General features: G+C 41.2%; 5 protein-coding genes and 1 long non-coding RNA gene across 11 annotated transcripts; 3 read left to right on the plus strand and 3 right to left on the minus strand.

Moving 5' to 3' along the window:
* Window positions 1–926: 926 nt before the first annotated feature.
* LOC135163286 (synaptic vesicular amine transporter-like) lies at window positions 927–3,796 on the minus strand. Its single transcript, XM_064122590.1, has 6 exons — window positions 3,602–3,796; window positions 3,298–3,504; window positions 2,391–2,657; window positions 2,131–2,327; window positions 1,575–1,896; window positions 927–1,253 (listed from the first exon to the last, which is right to left on the minus strand). The coding sequence occupies exons 1-6, from the start codon at window positions 3,693–3,695 to the stop codon at window positions 1,033–1,035; spliced, it is 1,308 nt and encodes a 435-aa protein (XP_063978660.1). The 5' UTR covers window positions 3,696–3,796; the 3' UTR covers window positions 927–1,032.
* A 700-nt stretch (window positions 3,797–4,496) lies between these two features.
* Window positions 4,497–8,614, minus strand: LOC135163339 (uncharacterized). 3 transcript variants are annotated; one of them, XM_064122701.1, is made up of 7 exons: window positions 8,473–8,614; window positions 8,155–8,283; window positions 7,374–7,850; window positions 6,220–7,194; window positions 5,724–6,061; window positions 5,023–5,235; window positions 4,497–4,869 (listed from the first exon to the last, which is right to left on the minus strand). In XM_064122701.1, exons 1-7 carry the CDS (start codon window positions 8,576–8,578, stop codon window positions 4,597–4,599), a joined length of 2,511 nt encoding a protein of 836 aa, XP_063978771.1. In that variant the 5' UTR covers window positions 8,579–8,614; the 3' UTR covers window positions 4,497–4,596. The 3 variants fall into 3 exon arrangements, with proteins under 3 accessions (XP_063978771.1, XP_063978770.1, XP_063978772.1); XM_064122700.1 differs by having other exon boundaries at window positions 4,498–4,869; window positions 5,023–5,274; XM_064122702.1 differs by lacking the exons at window positions 4,497–4,869; window positions 5,023–5,235 and adding an exon at window positions 5,242–5,497.
* A 354-nt stretch (window positions 8,615–8,968) lies between these two features.
* LOC135163361 (uncharacterized) lies at window positions 8,969–9,431 on the plus strand. Its single transcript, XR_010299107.1, has 2 exons — window positions 8,969–9,105; window positions 9,240–9,431. It is a non-coding gene; the product is annotated as an uncharacterized LOC135163361 (long non-coding RNA).
* Window positions 9,432–9,882: 451 nt separating this feature from the next.
* On the plus strand, window positions 9,883–11,874 carry Mob3 (MOB kinase activator 3). Its single transcript, XM_064122735.1, has 4 exons — window positions 9,883–10,137; window positions 10,222–10,372; window positions 10,681–11,024; window positions 11,294–11,874. Exons 1-4 carry the CDS (start codon window positions 10,093–10,095, stop codon window positions 11,453–11,455), a joined length of 702 nt encoding a protein of 233 aa, XP_063978805.1. The 5' UTR covers window positions 9,883–10,092; the 3' UTR covers window positions 11,456–11,874.
* LOC135163346 (mitochondrial-processing peptidase subunit beta) lies at window positions 11,676–14,407 on the minus strand. The gene is made up of 5 exons (XM_064122722.1): window positions 14,247–14,407; window positions 13,840–14,058; window positions 13,047–13,432; window positions 12,322–12,940; window positions 11,676–12,119 (listed from the first exon to the last, which is right to left on the minus strand). The coding sequence occupies exons 1-5, from the start codon at window positions 14,313–14,315 to the stop codon at window positions 11,979–11,981; spliced, it is 1,434 nt and encodes a 477-aa protein (XP_063978792.1). The 5' UTR covers window positions 14,316–14,407; the 3' UTR covers window positions 11,676–11,978.
* Window positions 14,408–15,541: 1,134 nt separating this feature from the next.
* Window positions 15,542–19,110, plus strand: LOC135163345 (apoptosis-inducing factor 3). 4 transcript variants are annotated; one of them, XM_064122717.1, is made up of 6 exons: window positions 15,542–15,678; window positions 16,033–16,192; window positions 16,624–17,188; window positions 17,366–18,192; window positions 18,292–18,544; window positions 18,737–19,110. In XM_064122717.1, exons 2-6 carry the CDS (start codon window positions 16,117–16,119, stop codon window positions 18,885–18,887), a joined length of 1,872 nt encoding a protein of 623 aa, XP_063978787.1. In that variant the 5' UTR covers window positions 15,542–15,678; window positions 16,033–16,116; the 3' UTR covers window positions 18,888–19,110. The 4 variants fall into 4 exon arrangements, with proteins under 4 accessions (XP_063978787.1, XP_063978791.1, XP_063978788.1 ...); XM_064122721.1 differs by having other exon boundaries at window positions 18,292–18,549; window positions 18,737–18,876; XM_064122718.1 differs by having other exon boundaries at window positions 15,556–15,678; window positions 16,060–16,192.
* Window positions 19,111–19,114: the final 4 nt, after the last annotated feature.

Raw genomic sequence — 19,114 nt, forward strand, 5'->3', positions numbered from 1 at the left:
ATAACTTGGTGGTCAATTAGTAATTCCAATTAGTTGGGTGTACCAAATGGGGTTGGTGCGGCCTCATAAACTCCGGGGGAGGGGGTGAGGACGGGTGGAGACGGTGGGTACGGAATACTCACCACTGACACGGTGTATGTACATGATGAGGGTCTCCACCACCCGGCATTCATCCCCACTCCGGTGTCTATTCACAGGAGGCAATGAGGGTCCATCGAATTATCTCAATCCGTATGTGGTTTTACCGAAACGCTTCGTGTCACAGGGACCTATCGATTAAAACCAATTCAACTGTTACCCTGCACTCGGCACGAATTAATTATTATAATTGGAGGGTTCTGAGGGACTATCAGCTGATGCACTCGAGTATTACGTCACAACTGGTGTTATCTCTAATTTTAATCCGGGAAATGGCGAATGCAATTTATTCTTGTTCTCGTTTTCTCGCAGGCTCTTCAATCTATAAATTTTGTGAAGACAGCAATTTATTGCTGCGTTAAAAAATTATTTTCATAGTTTGTGACAATTTTGTCTTCATTTCAAAAAAGTTTTCTCGCTCATATACTAATATTCCTCTACTGAACAGAAAATTCGAAGTTCCTTCACGAGATAAAAGCTCACGAAAAAGAATCATTTCATTGAATTAATTAGAAGTGAAATCGAGTAATTATTCACGAATTCTGTCGCCCCTAGACTAAAATACACAAGCTAATCTACGAGCGTAAAAAATAACAGAGTCATCAGTGAGCTTTCCTCTCCCTAAAGCACCTCAAGATGTGACGGGCCGCGAATTTTAATGACCCCAAGGCCTTTCGCCCTCGAAAAAAAAAAGTGATGAAGTAAAAACAAAGGTTGAGAAGTGCTGCTTTGCCAGGTCACTGAACAGCCGGTTAAATAGAGTCGTTTATTCAAGGCTCTCACAAAATTCACAAAATAAATACTCAAGTACGGTTATTCAAACGAGAAACAATGGCCCAACCTTGTGCCCTCCTGTCAAATTAATTTCGTTTTAAAATAACTGACACCGATCTCTCAGAGATCCTCATCAGACTCCTGGAATCTCTGGTACTTGGGTGCTGTCTTCACGATGGAGTTGTATCCTCTGTTGTCCTCGTTGTCACCAAGTGGCTGTTTATTTCTCATCATCGCCAGGTATATGAGACTGGGACAATAGGTGAGATTCAACATACCGACGATTCTCATCACCCACGGGAAACCAATCGTCCGGACCAATTCACTCCCCATAATGGGACCTTGACAATAATCGACAGAGAGTGAAAAGTCGGTTATTATGGATAGACACTAGGTAATTGTCATTGTATTGTTCTGTGCATTTCCATTGGATTTGTGATGATCAAGTGCATTCACCGAGAACGTTCAGTCTGTCTTGTAACGTCTGCATCTACTTTCTTCAATTTATGGACAAATAAATTCAATAAAAAAATGTAATTGATTGGCTAGGCAATTCTGTGGAATATCTAGTCAATTTTCTAGCAGTTTTTAGTCATACAGCTGCGAAATTTTTCAAATTTATTTTTGCAATTGAATTTCCACGTGCGTGGGAGTGGGTTTACCTAGAGAGTAGGCAAGACTGACTGCGACCTGCTGTATCGAATAGACGGGCCCGTAGTTCCCGTCCTGATCGACAAGACTAGCGAGTAGTGGAACGAGGGCAGCGTCAGCCACCCCTATACCCAGCCCCAGGCCCAGATGAGGGACAACCAGCTGGGAGATTGATCTTGCGGAGGGAAGGGAAATTATACTGATGCCCACGAGACACATGGCTATCACTGCGGTTCTACAACGACCGCACCGATAGGCTATCACTCCAAAAAAATTTGTTCCCACGAGGTAGCCAACACTATCAGGTATGAATACAGTCCCCAACTGCCATTTCTGAAAAATTATTATTTTAATTGAGACGTCATTAGAGGTTCTCGACTCATCTGTCGTAATTATTCATCAATATTTTATGGAGCTATCGCGACAATTGAACAAAGATGTTATTTATGAAATGAAAAATTTATATATAATTGTATCATATGATATAATATAATCGATAATTAAAAAAAAATCACAAATCCCCACTTCATCTTCTGCCGTAAATATTTAATAAATCTCTTAAAATACCTTCGGTTTAATATAGGATCTCAACCAGATGGGCAGACAACACTCTAAAATAGCCATCGGTAAAGTCGATAAAAAAATAGCCCCGGTGATTGTTAAAATTTTCCACTCCTGCAGGGTCTTCATCCAACTAGTTCTGTTTGCCGGTTGCTCTATCCTCTTTTCAATTGGTGGATAATTTCCAACGAACATTTGCAAGCCTGTAACACATCACTCACTAACTCTGGATTGAGAGGAATCACTAAGAAGGTTGAATCACTCACATATTGGCAGGAACGTGAGGGAGGAGACGAGGAGGAAAGGTGCCATTTTTCCCTCGATGTCGTAAAGAATGGAGCCTATGGGGTAGCCAACGAGCACCCCAAGGGCTATGCTCCCTAGCACAAAGCCCATCACTTTCGATCGCTCGCTCTCCTCCGAGTATTGAGAGGCCACCAGGGACATTCCTGATACACCTATACATGCCGAAGATATTCCCTGGATACTGCGTGCCAGAAAGAGGAACTCGTACGTCTGCCCGAATGCAAATACTACAGAATGTGATGGTAGAGCGAAGCATCCGGTGTTCCAGGGAGTGAGAAACACATGAAAAAAAATTATGAAAAGAAAGGTGAATTTTTTTTTCATCTCTTGAAATTTTGCATTCCAAAATACTGATATTCTATGGAACAAAAAGAATATTATATCTTAAAAATGCTGGAGCTTCGGAGAATACCGCTGAAAAGAAAAAAAATCGGTAAATTCACCTCCAGTTTCTTGAATACAATTAAAGACTGTTTGTTATGCCCCACTCCTTCCCGCCAATGATTAATGTTCTGAAAATTGATTTCCGATAAAGACTCATGCTTTAAAAGCCATTCAATGAATAACATTCCCCCTCGTCGTGATAGATAGCCGAAATACCATAAAATTCCCCAATGAATAACAAATATCAACATCCCGAAGCCACTCAAATACGGAGAGTAAATATGACTTATCCATGAATTATCGAATTAATAAAAGAAAATGTTTTCTCATTAAAGAAAAAAAATTAAAAAATAACAGAACTCTCCTCTAGATTTCAAAGTCAGACGAATATCGTTATCTCCCACTCAACCAGACAAAAAAATCCCCCCAAAATGCCCATCAAGTTCTCAATTAAGAAAGGATTAATTATTCATAAATACATACGCAGTGAAGCAAGAAGTAGGCAGAAATTTCCAAGAAACAGTGGCTTGGCGTAGCCAACGGTACCAGTGAGTGTACCAACAGCCGGATTAAGAATTAATTGCACAAAGGCCTTTGAGCTAAGTAAAAAGCCAATCTTGCCGTCCTCGTCACCGGCGAAAAGTGTTGAATTATCAGAAATGGTGCACAGGTAGTCCGGAATAATGGGTACTGTATAAAAAATATTTTATTTCCACCCCCCCATCCATCGCATTAGAACAAGAGTCACCCTCGAGAGACGAAGATTAATGCATTATCTTGCGCTCACCAACCACCGTAAGTAATACATTATCCAAGAAGAGACTCAGGTAGACAACAGTCACGAGCATCAGTCGAGCGTCCTTGAAATTCTCCAGTGTCATTGTGCCAAGTGTTCGTTGATAATGATGATGTTAGCATGGAGGACTTCTTGAAAATCCAGCGTTTTATAATATCCCATTGAAACTGGAGATATTCATGGTGCAACGACATCCTTTTATACCTTTTCCAACTGACAACTTGTGCGCAGGAGCATGGACACCCTGACAGGACACTCTATGGGGTGATACTTCATAACACATGGGGGGATTGCGGATGGAGGTAGTAGCATTGCATTTTTACGAGTCAATGAGCTTTTCCATTTGTTTGATCGAACCCTGTCTTATCTTTGTGCCAACAGACAGCCTTGCCAGGATCATATGGTGTGGAAATTGTTCGCGGGGGGGGGGGGTCATATCGCTGGAGGCAGTTCAGGGACTAGAAATCGCTAATTAATTTTTACATTTTTCTTCTCATCGGAATTGCCGGTTTTTTTTATTGGGGGAGGGAGGAGGGCTGTTGATCGATGGCGTGAATTTCGACATTTTTAGGGAGGATCAGTTTTCGATTTTTGAACGTATGCAATTCTTAGTTAATTGTTAATGAATGGGCTTCAGAGAATGATTTATCCTTCGTCAATTGTCTGTCATTAATGATGAATTTCCACAAAAAATTGTCAGTGAATTTCACTAGAAATAGAATCGGTTTTTCAGGTCGAGGCGATGGGAAATCAGACGATCCCAGGGAATCCCAACTGTATCTGAATAGAACCTCGACAACACCTGTGTCCAAATTGCTGAATTACAATCTGCAAATGCAATTGTCTCCGCGAGTAGGAAAAGAGGAGCACAGTGGGGAGGAAACAGGCTGTTCCAATGATTTCATTTCTCCTTGAATATCAATCACTCTTATTTACAATGTGATACATCAGTTAATTTATTAATTACAATGAGTATTGTCTGGCAACTAGAATCGTGTGACTTTGGAGGACTCCTCGGTCTCCTCGTCCTCCTCGTCGATGGTCGCTTCAGTCTGGTACAGTCGAGGGGTTGAACATCTCGAGGGATAGGACTCGTTGGGGCCTCGCTTCGGCGAGAGCCTCTTACTGTCGAGGTACAGTTCTGCCTCCAGACAGTCGTCTTCGAGGGAGTTCTCCCTCATGCCAGGGTAGTTTGGCTGTGCGTAGTCGGAATCACTACTTGTTGTACTTTTTATACTTCCGCGATTTTTTTTCCCATCCTGAATGGAAGAAAAAAAAGTTGAAGTGATTTCACTGAAATTAATAGCTTAATCCATTATTATTCATAAATATTTTCAATTATTATTAACTACATGATCTGGAACAACAAAACATGAGGAATTAACGCAGTAGCAATTTTTAAATCCACTCACATTAGTCTGTACCACGCAGACTCTCGGCACGACATAATGATTCTCCCCCTCCTGTACCTCATTACGATACCCAAAATTATTGTATCCGCTCACTTTGCTGCTCACACCAGTAGAAAGACCCCCGTCAGGATCTCCACCGCGGTTTCCGGGACTCGAACTTCCATAGAAATTGGGATTACCGGCTGGATGATGTCCTGCCGGATTTCTTATCCCCTCCATCGGCAAAACGTAATCGTAAAATGATTTTCGTGGCTTGACGTAAAATCAAAAAGAGAAGAAAAATCCATGTATGAACGTTACAATGTCTCAGCTCACTGTGAAGTGTGTTACCTTGGCACTGGCCAACTATCTACTTTTACAAATCCCTAATTACGAGGCAAAGAAGCCCCAGGCACTTGAGTCCGCGCATCGTTGGAGATTCCGGTTGTTCTGACATGCGATGAAAATTCTGACCCCCTCGTTTTGTACTACTTTGCTACACAATTTGAGTATTATTCGATTAAACCCAGGAATAGACTTAGAAAAATATCTGACTATTTGGAAAAAAATATTTTTCTCAGTCTATAGCTGTCAAAATCCTTTGCAAGGATCCTCGGAAAAGCTTTTTCATCGAAAAAAGTTCTTCATAGGACAAACTGTCAGGAGCATTTTCAAAATCTCTCCAAAAATTTCTAATTAATTTTAATGGCAATTAATTTTACCTGGCGTATGGTGCGTCTTCGGGGCTCAAAGCGTAAGTTGGCTCCCTCAATGTGACCCTGAAATGTCTTGTCAGGTTTTACGTAGGTTATCATGAGGTAGACTCGGGGTAGAAGGACGCCAGCTATTATTCCATAGGCCGTGAATACGAGCCCGAAGGTCACGACAATGTCTCGCCAATCTCGATTAACGCAGATGAAGATTAAAATCCACAGTAACCAGCTCCACAGTAAACCTACCGCCGTGAAGAGGAGGCATTTTCCCTCTCGGTAGTTTCGGGGTATTTTGTGGATGAGTAAGCAAACACCGAAGAGCATCAGAAGGAGGAGTATATCGTAGGCTGAAAATAGAGGTGCATTTCGAATTCAACTGAATTACATTTGGAAACAAAATCATGTTATTTTATATTGCTAACTATTTTTGGCGCGTAAACTATGAAAAATTAGGAAATGAATCAATGAATCAATATCCTCCACTTAAATCCGGGATTATATTTACTCAATAATCCAATGAAACCCGAACTCCTCAAAGTCTCCTCCGAATTCCCTGGAGCCACAATAAAATACATCGTGGACAATCCGATTTGCACTCCAAAAACAAAAAGCAGCATGAGTCCCTGCAGATATCCATTAATATGGCTGGTGTATACCCCACCAGTGGAGAAGGCCAGGAAAAAGGCTCTGGAGAGCATTACTGAAAATACAAATCCCGTTGACAGTGTAGCAACGAATATTCTCTTGGCGTTCAACTCCTCACGACCAAGGACTTCCTCCTCCAGGCAAAAAGGGCTCGTGGAGAAGAGCAGGAAGATATTCCCCAGAATGAGGAGCATCGTTAGCGTGGGATTGCCGTCCAGTGGATCCTTCAAAGAGAATTTATAAATAATGTAAACCCCCACAGCCAGAGACACAGCAGTGCCGAACACAACGAGGACCATAACTACTGGCACCCAGTAGTCGCCTCTTACTCCAATTTTTTCATCGACGAGCACAACTGCCGGAGCAACTACAGTTGTTGTCGGATTGTTCTTGAAGTTGAGACAACTTTCACAAGTGTTTTTACTCCAGCAAGGGGTCACGTGTGTCTGTGATACATTAGAATTCAGCTTGAACGTCTCCACGTCGACTTCATACGAGAGAACATCAGCCAAATCCTCTTCTGCAGATACTCTCTGGGAAATTACGTATTTTATAGTTCTGGTGTCCTTGGGAGTGTTGAGTGCTTCGAACACGTCATCTGGGGTGATTTTTTTCATCAGTCTGGTGTCGAAGGGGGGCAGGGCACAGATGCCAGAGGGACAATTGTTCCTCTGGACGTCTGACAACAATTCAGCTATCGATACCAGGGATTTGCCGATTGTGAGGAGGTGGGGGGAGTGAACTAGCTGGTCATCGTTATCTGGAGTTAGGTAATCCTCAAGGTCGAGGGATAGAGACTCGGAGCGGATAATGTAAGAGCCGAGGGGGATGATATCTGGAATTTTAAAATGTAAGACAAGAACTTGAGTTGTTCCTCTGCGAATTGAATGGAAAATTCTCAATATTGGCTGCAATATTTTTATTAATTATTAATATTTCATCCGAAGGACTTTCTAATGAATTTAGTCGATGTCTCTACGATACATTCAGGGATATTTTTTAATTCAACGTTACCGTCAGGCTCCGAATCATCCAGTGGTAGAATAACCCACGTCCCCATCCCCTGATATCCTCCAATCCACGACCTGATGGATCTCTCTTCACCGGCAGCCACAATGAGCCCATTATCCATGTTATCGAGTTTCGTTAAATTATTAAAACTCTCCACGCAAATTCCCACCTCTCTAGTACTCTCCACGACGATGGCCTGAGCAAAATCCGTGTCTGCTAACAGAAGATCAATAGTCTCGAATTTCCTCGCAATGAAATCAATGGCGATGTTCACTAATGGCTTTGTGATGTTGTCGTTGAAGTAGAAGGCGAATGGAAGATCAGTCATGTCCTGGAGGGGCTGGAGAACGGGGATGTATACCTCGGGGGCTAGAACTCCGAGGTTGTAATGGTCATAGGTGCAGTCAGGCTCTGCCGCCAGCATCAGGCAGGTCTTCAGGACCGACCGGGGGTCTTGGCATGCGTCTATAAGTCGCAGCCCTTCAATTCAGAATTAATACCTAATCAATGCCTTCAAATAGCGATTGCTAAGTCATTGGAAAAATGTCCGTTCCGACGCCAGTATTTTATTGAATTTTACTTTGCTCGCGAATTAAATTGCCAAAATCTAATTGCTGCGTTCAAACCTCAAGGGCCTCCTCTTAAGACTTTAAAAACTCTCCAATTGAGACTCTCAGACTTAAACTTAAGACGTGAAAATTTTATTTTAAGATATTTGAATGATTAAAGCTGTTTTTTCGGTCTAGGAAGGAACCGATTAAGACAGTCCTTGTTGTTGTATTACCCAAGGTCATCCCGGGAATGTAATCCTCTCTGTTCAATGTCGTTGTTACATAAAGTGCTGTTGTTAATTCTTGGAAGCCCTTTGACGAAGATTCATTGCAGTGAGGGCCGAGTGTGGCATCGACGAAGACTGAAATACAACGAAAAATTGAGTTTGAAGGCTCACGTGGACCTTCCATCAGCGTTATCGCTTTATTTTGTGAAAATATAAATTGAATGTCGTCTCGAGAGCAGTCGGAACCCTGACAGGTCCATTTTTCATAATCGAAGTATTAAAAAAATGATAAAAGCTCCCCAGAAAAAAAAATCAATGAATCACCCGTTAATACTGCATCGCCAGGTGTTTGCAATATGGTCTGATTTTTGCAGATATTATCCTCGAGTCCGGAAGCCTGAACGATTAAAAAAATCAGCAGCACTATCATACTTTTTCAATTAAAATCTCCACTCCTGCCGACCGGAAGAAACGTTCATTCTCTTCTCTCAATTGAACTGAGCGTGTCAACTCTGCAAATAAAGTGGAAAGAATAATCAATGAATTGATTAGAATCAATAAACAACACCTCGGGGAGCACTGTACACCGGTGGACACGAGCACTCGGTGATTACCTCAAAGAAAGCAGTAGTCGCGGCGAAATAGATCGATAAGTAACACATTATTTTTCTCGAATCACCAGTTGAATTGATCCCACTGTCAGTAATGAAACGCATGTTTTATCGAGTGAATTGTAACCAGCCGGTTAATTGGCCGGCTCGAGTGGACACTCGAGTACACGGAGAAACGTTGAAACTTGATCAACTGGGTATTAATTAGATTAACCACAAGAGCCTCAAACGATCACTGGGAAAGCCTCGATTGTTACAGCTCCTCAACAACAACTCGAACAAACTTTTACCAGGTCGAAATGGAGTTGGTTAAAGTTTGGCCTGGAGGGCTGCATTATCAATACAGGTATGCCTCTTTTGTGTTATGGCGCATATTGCTGGTGGAAGCCGCATAACTGCCGTCAAAGACCCTCTTTCCATAAATGAATTAAACGCTTTAGTGCCCACGACGTCCGTGACAATTTTTTTTTTCACCCCCAGGTTAATTATTCAGCGTGAGCTACGTCACGAAAGGTTGACGATTATTTGGTGACATTAAGGAAGATAAAATGTTCCACCCACTCGGTTAAAACAGCTGTACCCTTCCAGATATTCATTGAGATGAGAAATTCTGAAAATTGTTGATGTAACTTTGGAAAAAATAAATAAAAAATAGATGGAATTATTTATTGAGATGTAAAGACTCTTCACTTCAATTCAATTACTCCTTTATTCAGTCTCCTGCAGAACTCATTTGAAATTAATGTACTGCACAAATTAATTTTTAATTAAACAAGTAATAATTAAATGATGAAATTTTTTAACAATCGGTTCATTCAGTTAAATAAAACGGGTGATGAAAAATTCCTTGGAGGAAATAATTTCGATTTGAAATCAGAGAATCCCCGTTGAAAGTTTTATTTTTCAAATCGATGAAATTCGCATTAATTAATTTTAGTTCGTGGAATCTTCGTTAGATGGTGCTACACAGTTACCGACCGTGTTAACTTACCCGCAGATATTTCCATTATTCCTCCATCGATTTTACCCATCAACGCCCACCCAGAGGCTGTTGACACAGCCCAAAAATACAGAATAACACATAATTATACTCCTGTTGTGTCTGTGTACGTGATGCGCGTAGATGGTCAAGTGTCGCGAGATGCTACTCCACCTGTCCTCGACGAGAAAGGAGAAAAAACGCGAGTGCTTTGAGTACAATGCTAGCTGGTGACAAGCGTAAAGGGGGAATGATTGCCGGCAGCGTGATTGTATTCTAATTCCAGTCATTCCAACCACGATAACCGAGCCGGGAAGTGCATAAAAAAGACCTAATCAGTTTGTTCAAGACGAGATGGCATCGCTCAGTGGATTCATTGAGTTTTTCCAGAAGGGAAAGGTGAATGTAATGAATTAAATTTTAACATTCCATTGATTTGCAAATTATCGGTCAGTCTCATAAAAGGGTATTTACGGTTTCCAGACATTCAGACCAAAGAAGAAGTTCACACATGGAACTCTTCGGTATTCGCTCTATAAACAGGCCCAGGCCTCGTTGAACTCCGGGATCAACCTTCGTGCTGCTGTTAAATTGCCACCTGGAGAGGATATGAATGATTGGATCGCAGTGCATGGTAAGGGGACTTTAATTAACATTTTTTAAATGATAGAGTGAATGAACATGCATTGAATATTCCCATGCAAAGGAAGGGGCAAAATGGACACTTCATGCTTTTCAGAACTTATTTTACGTCGAAAAAATTCGGTCCAATTAATTATCAAAATTGTGCATCATAAGCAAGCCTGTCGTCAGTGTCGTCAGTATCGATTGAATAGCTCGAGATCTGAGACAATGTAATTAAGTTGAACTCCAATCGTATCGGGTAATTGCATGGGGGAGATTGAATATTCAGGTTTTACGGAGATTCATATTTTTTTCCAGTCGTAGATTTCTTCAACAGGATAAACCTGATCTATGGAACGATATCGGAATACTGCGACTCTGCATCGTGTCCCACGATGAGTGGAGGCGCGAGATTTGAGTATTTATGGGCCGATGGTGAAAAGTATAAGAAACCCACTGCCCTTCCAGCTCCCCAGTACGTGAGCCTCCTGATGGATTGGATAGAGACCCAGATCAATAACGAAACTGTCTTTCCTGTATCTACGGATATTCCCTTTCCCAAAACCTTCATCGGTCTTTGTAAAAAAATTCTCACTCGATTGTTTCGAGTATTCGTTCATGTCTACATCCATCACTTCGATAGGATCGTGGCGATTGGGGCGGTGAGTGTCGCATGATAAAGCATGACTATAAATTTTGACTGGAAATCACGATGCTGTTGAAAATAGATAAACTGAATATTTTTTTTTTAATTCTCTCTCTATATAAATTGTTTGATAATTTATCGATGAATCTAACGGCTTCAGAAACGTTTCTGAAGTAAAATGAATAGAATATTTCTCTTTATCATATTTTCTCGCACAACAGCAGAGTTATAATGAGGAAAAAAAGTCTTTCGGAATAATAGCCTCATTGAATACGTTATCTGCAGGAAGCTCACGTGAATACGTGCTACAAACACTTCTACTACTTCGTAACGGAGTTCGAGCTGATAAATGTGAAGGAACTCGAGCCACTATCTGAAATGACGTCCAAAGTGTGCAAAGATACAACGGCACCTTCAAGCACACCCTCCAACAGTCAATCGAGATAGTCAACTTAGGATAGAATAAAGAATCTAATGATTCCAGTGAATGAAATCAATTAACATATTAAAATGGCCAGTTTTTCAAGTTTTCTACATTTTAAATTGCTCTATCAATGTCTCTCTGCACATCGCATTTACTTAATTCATCTAGTCATTTACACCAAGACAATTGTTCATTAATGTGTTTGTCATCACTTATACAAATTAAAGAAACAGAACAGAAAAATAAAAACGACGAACTGTATATTTTTCAGTAAAGTTTTTTCGTATTATCGGCGTAAAGTGGGTTTTTAGTTAATTACATATATTTTTACAGTTTTAGTTTCACGTGATAAATAATGAGATTAAGGTTCATTTCGTGACTATCCAGAACCCCTCATCCCAATTGTTTCGCTCGAGAAACCAGAGTTTACGATAACTTCACTATCGAATAAGCTTCGTGTACGTGTCAGATCCTAGAAAGGATCTGACAATTACACGATTTACCATGATTTTAATTTTTTTTATTCGCTAAATTTGGGGGCTGAACTTAGACACGGAGCCAGTACTGCTGGGATCTGATAGTATTGTAATCCGAGAGATTTTCGACGGGTCCAACTCCTGCAACGACTGGACAGTGGTCGTAGATGTACTTCATTCCAACTTCTTGAATTGTTTTTGCATTAACACTCTGAAAAATTCAAGAGTACCAATTAATTGATTATAATGAACCCTATAACGAGCCTTAAAATTATGATCCAGACTCCGTCTCGGGCCCTCCAGCCCGTTCTTAGATCCGCGGACATTCGAGAACCCAATTAAGACCCACAAGTAGTTTCAATTATTTTTTAGCTTTCCGTATTCTTCCCTGAAAGAAATTCCAGTGGACTTACGTCTATTCTGGCCTCGAGTTCATGAAGAGGAATTCTACGATCATAACACAGCATTTGTCTCCCAATGTCCTCGCAGATGGCAGTGGTACCATCGAGCTGAAGCAACATGTTAGTCTTGAGTATGTTCTTGGCCCTGTTGACCTCCTTTTCAGTAACGCTAGTGCAGAGTTTCATCCACTGCTGTTGGATATTCCAGACCATGTCCTCGCACTGCATGCGATCGCACACGAAGTACACCCCCCAGAGTCCAGTGTCCTTGTAGCAGGTGTTGAAGCTCTGATAGCTGTGGCAGAGGCCATCCTCAGCTGATGCCCTAGCGAGGTTTGTAGCATTGTTGACTCCACCACCCTGGCTGCGGTCCCACGCGCCCATGAGTGTATTGGCCACCATGAGGGGAATATTATCAGCACTAGTCCATCCAGCGCCCTCGACAGCGATAGCAACGTGCGCCAGGGGCATCGAGTCGTCTCTGACTCGAATTTCTGAACCTGTGTAGCGGCAGGGCACGAGGGTCGGCGGAATCTCATCGTATATGGGGCCCTTCATCTTGCCAAAGTGCTTGTCAGCAAGGTCAACCAACTGAGCGTGATCCACGCCACCAGCACCAGCCAGAACAAACCTTGAATATTAATTGTTTAAATTATGTTTTGAATTGGTTAATAATAAATTAGAAAAAAAAAGAAATCATTTCATTAGTAATGAAGTTATCCAAACATCAAACAAACCTTGGAGGGCCGTAATGAGTTTTGACGTAGTTGACGAGATCGTTCCTTGTGATGGACTTGATATTCTCAGTGGGTCCGAGGATTGTTCGGCCCAGGGGTGTACCTTGGTAAGCCACTGCGTGGAGATGATCGAAGACCACCTCCTGCAGGTTAGTCTCCACCTCCTGCATCTCTCTGAGAATCACACCTCGTTCTCGCTCGATCTCACTCTCCCCCAGCTTAGAATTCTGGATAATGTCGCTAAGGATCTCGATTGCTTTGGGAACGTCCTGGGAGAGGCACTTGGCGTAGAATACTGTCTGCTCTCGACTCGTGTAGGCGTTCAGGTGGGCTCCCATGTTCTCAATCTCCAACTCCAGATCGGTTTGCGAACGCTTCGCTGTGCCCTGGACGTTAGAATATTGTTGTGATAATTTCTGTTGTTTTTGAGGTGTTATTTTTTATCTACAAACGTCATGGGCAGATTTTTCTCTGATTTCTAAGTTAAACTAGTCATTCATGACTTGAAATGTGTCGATGAAAAGCTAAAATAAATTCGAAAGAGCAGTTGATACAATTGAAAATATTCTAGTTGACTTTGTAATTAGCTGACGGTCTTGTATTATTGATAATTTAGTTAGAATGTCCAGAAGAACACAATTGTCAGCCAATAAATGTGTGGACCTCAGAGAGAACCCTAAGGTCTATAATATATAGAGAGGTAGTATCAATGAGGATGTTTTTTCACTTCAGGAGGGATCCTCAAGAAAAATTGAGAATTTAAAAAAAAAGACATAAAAAGTGTCTGATCTACCTTAAAAGCCATGTGTTCCATGAAATGGGCAACCCCATTGGTTTTATCAGTCTCACACCGACTCCCTGCGTCGATCCATAGCCCAACAGTGGCTGTCGGTGCACCAGTATCTTCACTAGCCACTCTCATCCCACTCTCCATCGTTGTTGTCTTAGTCGGGGGCTGGTTTATCAGGATCTCCTTCAGCGATGCTGCGGTCGATTGCCATTGTTTTCGGCTCTGGCAATTCACACATGACACATTGAAAAATCTATTCACACCTTGATTGTCCTCATGCCAAAATACATGGTATGGCACTGTGGCATTACGTAAGAGTGGGATTTTAGGCGGATGGAGAAATGTGATTCAGAAAGAATGAAGGAATGTTGATCTGGGTATTGATGATCTGCTGGGAATTGATGAATTACCTTGACAATATTTGTTTTGTCGGAGTACGTCCGCAACGCGGTTCCAAGCCTGAGCAGACGGGTCGCCATTTTTATAGACAAGGCGATGGAGATTCTCAGCTCGTCCGATCTAATTCGTATGTAGACAGTTAACACGTAATTGTCTTGCGCAAAAATAAATAATTCTATCGTTTGTACTAGGTTTGTACCCGTTTGTACAGAGCTTAAAATGTTTGATTAGGTTCTCATTTATTTTGTAATAAATAATTAAAAATCTAAAATGAGTTTGGCCATAGAAAATAATAGGTAAAAGACCCAACTCAGTACCAAAGTCAAGCCTCTTTGGGCCATGTTAGTACTGATCCCGGCGGTGACAGGCGCCACCGCCATTAACACAGAGGGCACTATTTACATTATTTATTTAAAATTAAATGAGAAACTAGGAGAACATTTTTAAGCTCAGCACAAACGGGTGCAAACCTAGTACAAACGGTAGAATTAGTTCATTTTGCAAAAAATAATCACCTGTCGCTCATGTACATACGAATCCCGATACTAATTTTAAAATCCAATCAACATAGAATTTGGAATCATTAGAAAAATATTGATAACTCATTTTTAACGTTTTTTGCACTGAAGTGAGACTAACGCATGATTTCGTTTTCAGTTTGGATTTTCGAATGAAGAAATTTGTCCAGAAAAAGTTCATACCGTTTTTTAGGTCGATGTCAATCGAGAAATGATGTCAAGTCACTGTTACTTCCGTCATAATTTTTTATATCACGAAAAAAAATTCCCCAACGTTTTGGCTAATTATTAAAAAATCATTTGAGTAATTTTCATATGATTATACAACATATAAAAACATGGAGAAATTCGATGGAACGACAATCCTCGACATAAGATTGTTTTGTTGTGTCACTTCAATTTTCTTCTGTTTCCATTGAAAAATTGATCCATACATGGAAAAAATTGATCCATTAGACAAATGTCCGTGACACAGAATTACCAAGAATTCTTAGAATGTTCAGGCACACTTGGCATTGATACCTGATCTTGTAACGAATAAGTGCTTTCGAATCACCAGGAGAAAGGTTTCTCAACATCAAAAGAATTAATTAATTGAAAATCTAATGAACCATCGAAGGAATGTATTCTTGCCAATTGAAGCACTTTCTGATCCTATGAACATCATCTTTACCGTGAATGCCATTGATGTAATGATAACTCCACGTTCCTTAATTACTCATAAACCTATGACGTCGACAATTCTCTAAACGGCTCCCACTCCCTGCACTTCAAACCGTAGGCGAGTCAAATGAATTAGGAGCACCACGTAGTCTTTCACAATAGACAAGGCTGAGGACTTCCCCGGCTTCCTTTCACTTTTCGAAGGAGGTGCCGAGTCAATTTACTGTCAGTGGAAATGCAGATACCGACGAATACATAGCTCGTGAGTAAATTTTATTTTATTTACTGAATTCAACGAAATATCTTTATTTATTGAACATCTAGTACTGATGAGCCTGTCAATTAGTCACATTTTTGACAGAAACTTCTACGTTAATTTTAATGCAGCCATTTGTTTAGTTAACAATTGCATATTAATTAAGTAATTCCCTTGGTCATTTAAGTAATAATCAAGTTATTAATGAACAGATCTTCATCTAAATCAACGATTTCGGATCATTATAGATGAATTATCTTAAACGTGACTGAACAGCGATACATTTCAATAGATAATTCACTTCTCGATGGATTTCAGCCGACAACAGCTCTTCTAAATGTCTTATCACTTTATCAACAGCTTTCAATTACGTGCATGTCTCCGCAGAAGTCCAATCACAATTGCGCCGACATTCGCAGAAACTCTTGAGCCACAGTAGAAACCATGGGTGGTAGAAACAGCAAATCCTATTCCACCAAGGAAAAGGGGTCCAAAAAGGCTGCAGTCGAGCCCAAACCAGGTGAGTAGACTATTCTCCTCCATCAATCTTTCATACAAACCGTAAAACAAAATTCTTCATACAAAATTTCGAATAAATTCATACCATCGATTTGCCAATGAAAATAGTACTGCACAAGCGCACGAGATTGCGCATGCTTGTCGTTCTCCGAAATGGTCACCTGTCATAAAAATAAATAGACGACCATAAACATCATGGGAGGTAGGTCAAAAATTACTTTATTGTGTTTTGAAAATTATATAAACAATAAAAAAGAATTATGAGAAATTCAATCAGTGGAAAAAATTCGACCCCGGTTGAATGTCACCCCTGAGTAGCGCATTTTGCCCTAAACCATCTAGTGAAAATAAATCCTTGACCTTTACATGATTGAACATTTTTTTGTTTTTACAAAATTCTCATCAATCAAATTTCAACGCCATTCTCCCCAGGTAAAGCAGATAAATCCGAGTATATCGAGGGTGTCGTCTGCAAGGCGAGCGAGATCGCCGAAAATGAGATGAAGACGCTTCCCCTGGGGGATGAGGGTGGAAAGATCCTTCTTATAAAGCAGAAGGGTGAGCTGCATGCAATAGGCACCAAATGCACCCACTACGGAGCCCTTCTGCATACGGGAGCACTAGGAGAAGGGCGAGTGAGATGTCCCTGGCACGGAGCCTGCTTCAACATCAAAACAGGCGACATTGAGGACTACCCTGGCTTGGATTCCCTCCCCTGCTACAAAGTCACCGTGACCAACGGCAACGTGAAGGTTCAGGCACGACGAAAGGATCTGGATGCCAACAGACGGATCAAGGAATTCTCCTGTAAACTTGATAATCAGAAAACTGTTGTCATTGTTGGAGGAGGACCAGCCGCTGCAACTTGTGCCGAGACTCTTCGTCACGAGGGATTTCCAGGTCGGGTTATCATGGTCTGCAAGGAGCCAGTGCTACCGTATGACAGGATAAAAGTTTCAAAGGCCATGGACTTCGACATTGAGAAGTCACTTTTAAGGTGAAATGGATTTTATATTTTCTGGTGCAGTTACAAGGTTAGAAATGAAAAAAAAATTAAATATATTTTCGGAATTTCAATAAGGAATTCAATAGATTTAAAGGGTTCGCGTACTACAAAAATGTCTCGATGTCCCTAGGACGTTATCCCAATCACAAAATTAAATATCTATTTCAGACCCCAGAGTTTCTATGACGAAAGGAGAATCGAGACGAAATTATCTACTGAAGCAGTTAGCCTGGACGCAGCTGAAAAGACAATAACTCTGAATAATGGGGCGATCCTGAGGTACGACTACGCCTTCTTAGCAACCGGTAGCAAGCCCAGAAGGCCCACTGTTCCCGGATCAGACCTAAGGAATATTTTCGTTCTGAGAAATCAATCAGACGCAGCGGAAACATTCGCCCAATTGTCTCCTGATAAACACGTCATCGTTCTTGGCCAGAGCTTCATTGGGATGGAGGCAGCTGCCTACTGCTCTAATAAAGTCGCCTCTGTAACGGTCGTGGGAAGGGACAAAACCCCTCTCAAAGCTGTCTTCGGAGAGGACATTGGGAACAAAGTAAGGGAAGAGTTTGAGGACAAGGGAATCAAGTTCATGTTCGAGACGAACATTGAGAGATTTATTGGGAAAGAAGATGGCAGTCTGAGTCAGGTTGAACTCACCACTGGGGAGGTACTGCCAGCTGATATTGTCATCGCTGGGATTGGCTCGACGTTGTATACGGACTGGATCAAGGGCTCCTCCGTGGAGATGAGGGGTGATGGCTCTGTTGTTGTGGATAATCACCTCAAGACGAGTGTCGAAGGGGTGTACGCTGGAGGAGATATAGCTTTTGCCCCTGTCTTCGCGTCCAATGATGAACCCGCTGGGATTGGACACTTTCCCCTGGCACATTATCACGGCAGAATCGCTGCCCTCAATATCTGTGGGAAGGATACTATGCTCAGGGCTGTTCCCTTTTTCTGGACCACATTGTTTGGAAAGAGTTATCGATATGCAGGTAAGATTATTTGGATATTTACAATTTTATTAATTTCTCTCACAGTTAATTTGGTTAAAGATTCTGCAATTTAACTCAAATGTCTGCATATCTCAATAGGTCATGGGGCCGCCAGTAGCATAAAAATTCACGGATCCCTGGAGACCTCAAAATTTTTCGCTTATCACTACAAAAATGGTAAGGTCATTGCCATGAGCAGCGTGGGAATGGATCCAATAGTATCAGACTTCGCTGAATACCTCCACGAGGGAAAGAGCCTAACTCAAGAACAAGTGGAGGCTGATCCCATCGGCTGGATGAGGAACAAGCCCCTTGACGCCCTGAAAACCTTCTTCCCCGAGAAGTTCTCCTCGTAAGGTCGAGTTGAAAGTACTTAAACCATTTCCCTGTTCCAGGGTACAACCCACGTGCCTAGGAACCTTTCCAAGAGGATTATACCGTTTATTTATCGATCGAGTGAAGGGACCACCAAGTATTTTATTAGTTTATCAGCATTCACAAACATTTATTAAAAAAGTATTTTTCTTGCAACGAAATATTACAGGTCGATGGAGAGCTGTGAGAGTCAACAAAAAAGGGCCTATCATACTTTAGCCATAAGTCAACGAAATGTTAACAACTGTCGACTGAATTATTACACAATGAATGTGTCCAGACTGCTGTTTAAATCTTTTCGGAGACTCGTCCGTCCTTGATTATTCATAAGTGAGGGAAATTTGTTATTGTTATAAGCAAGTGATCAACTCGCACTAATAATTTTACAAAAAATACTTTTCTATATTTTTCATAAAGACCACTTGTAGTCGATTGGAGCAAATTAGTTTGAAAAAATTCTACAATTGATATTTCTGTTGACTAATTTCTACTGAATTACTTTTGTCAGTGGCTCGAGAGATTAATAAATCACAAAGTAATAAACACA

The sequence above is a fragment of the Diachasmimorpha longicaudata genome, chromosome 6, assembly GCF_034640455.1.
Source record: "Diachasmimorpha longicaudata isolate KC_UGA_2023 chromosome 6, iyDiaLong2, whole genome shotgun sequence".
NCBI lineage: Eukaryota > Metazoa > Arthropoda > Insecta > Hymenoptera > Braconidae > Diachasmimorpha > Diachasmimorpha longicaudata.

Excerpts from the sequence above, each read along its gene's own strand:
- LOC135163286 (XM_064122590.1), bottom strand. The coding sequence starts at position 3,695 with ATGACACTGGAGAATTTCAAGGACGCTCGACTGATGCTCGTGACTGTT. Across the intron at positions 3,505-3,601 it reads TGTATTACTTACGGTGGTTG|TACCCATTATTCCGGACTAC; the intron begins GTGAGCGCAAGA and ends TTTTTTATACAG. Across the intron at positions 2,328-2,390 it reads CCTCACGTTCCTGCCAATAT|GCTTGCAAATGTTCGTTGGA; the intron begins GTGAGTGATTCA and ends GATGTGTTACAG.
- LOC135163339 (XM_064122700.1), bottom strand. The coding sequence starts at position 8,578 with ATGATAGTGCTGCTGATTTTTTTAATCGTTCAGGCTTCCGGACTCGAG. Across the intron at positions 7,851-8,154 it reads CATTCCCGGGATGACCTTGG|GGCTGCGACTTATAGACGCA; the intron begins GTAATACAACAA and ends TCTGAATTGAAG. Across the intron at positions 5,275-5,723 it reads GAAGACGCACCATACGCCAG|CCACGAAAATCATTTTACGA; the intron begins GTAAAATTAATT and ends TTTTACGTCAAG.
- Mob3 (XM_064122735.1), top strand. The coding sequence starts at position 10,093 with ATGGCATCGCTCAGTGGATTCATTGAGTTTTTCCAGAAGGGAAAG. Across the intron at positions 10,138-10,221 it reads AGTTTTTCCAGAAGGGAAAG|ACATTCAGACCAAAGAAGAA; the intron begins GTGAATGTAATG and ends TACGGTTTCCAG. Across the intron at positions 11,025-11,293 it reads GGATCGTGGCGATTGGGGCG|GAAGCTCACGTGAATACGTG; the intron begins GTGAGTGTCGCA and ends CGTTATCTGCAG.
- LOC135163346 (XM_064122722.1), bottom strand. The coding sequence starts at position 14,315 with ATGGCGACCCGTCTGCTCAGGCTTGGAACCGCGTTGCGGACGTACTCC. Across the intron at positions 13,433-13,839 it reads TGGAACACATGGCTTTTAAG|GGCACAGCGAAGCGTTCGCA; the intron begins GTAGATCAGACA and ends TCTAACGTCCAG. Across the intron at positions 12,120-12,321 it reads AACTCGAGGCCAGAATAGAC|AGTGTTAATGCAAAAACAAT; the intron begins GTAAGTCCACTG and ends TGAATTTTTCAG.
- LOC135163345 (XM_064122717.1), top strand. The coding sequence starts at position 16,117 with ATGGGTGGTAGAAACAGCAAATCCTATTCCACCAAGGAAAAGGGGTCC. Across the intron at positions 16,193-16,623 it reads TGCAGTCGAGCCCAAACCAG|GTAAAGCAGATAAATCCGAG; the intron begins GTGAGTAGACTA and ends CATTCTCCCCAG. Across the intron at positions 18,193-18,291 it reads AAAGAGTTATCGATATGCAG|GTCATGGGGCCGCCAGTAGC; the intron begins GTAAGATTATTT and ends ATATCTCAATAG.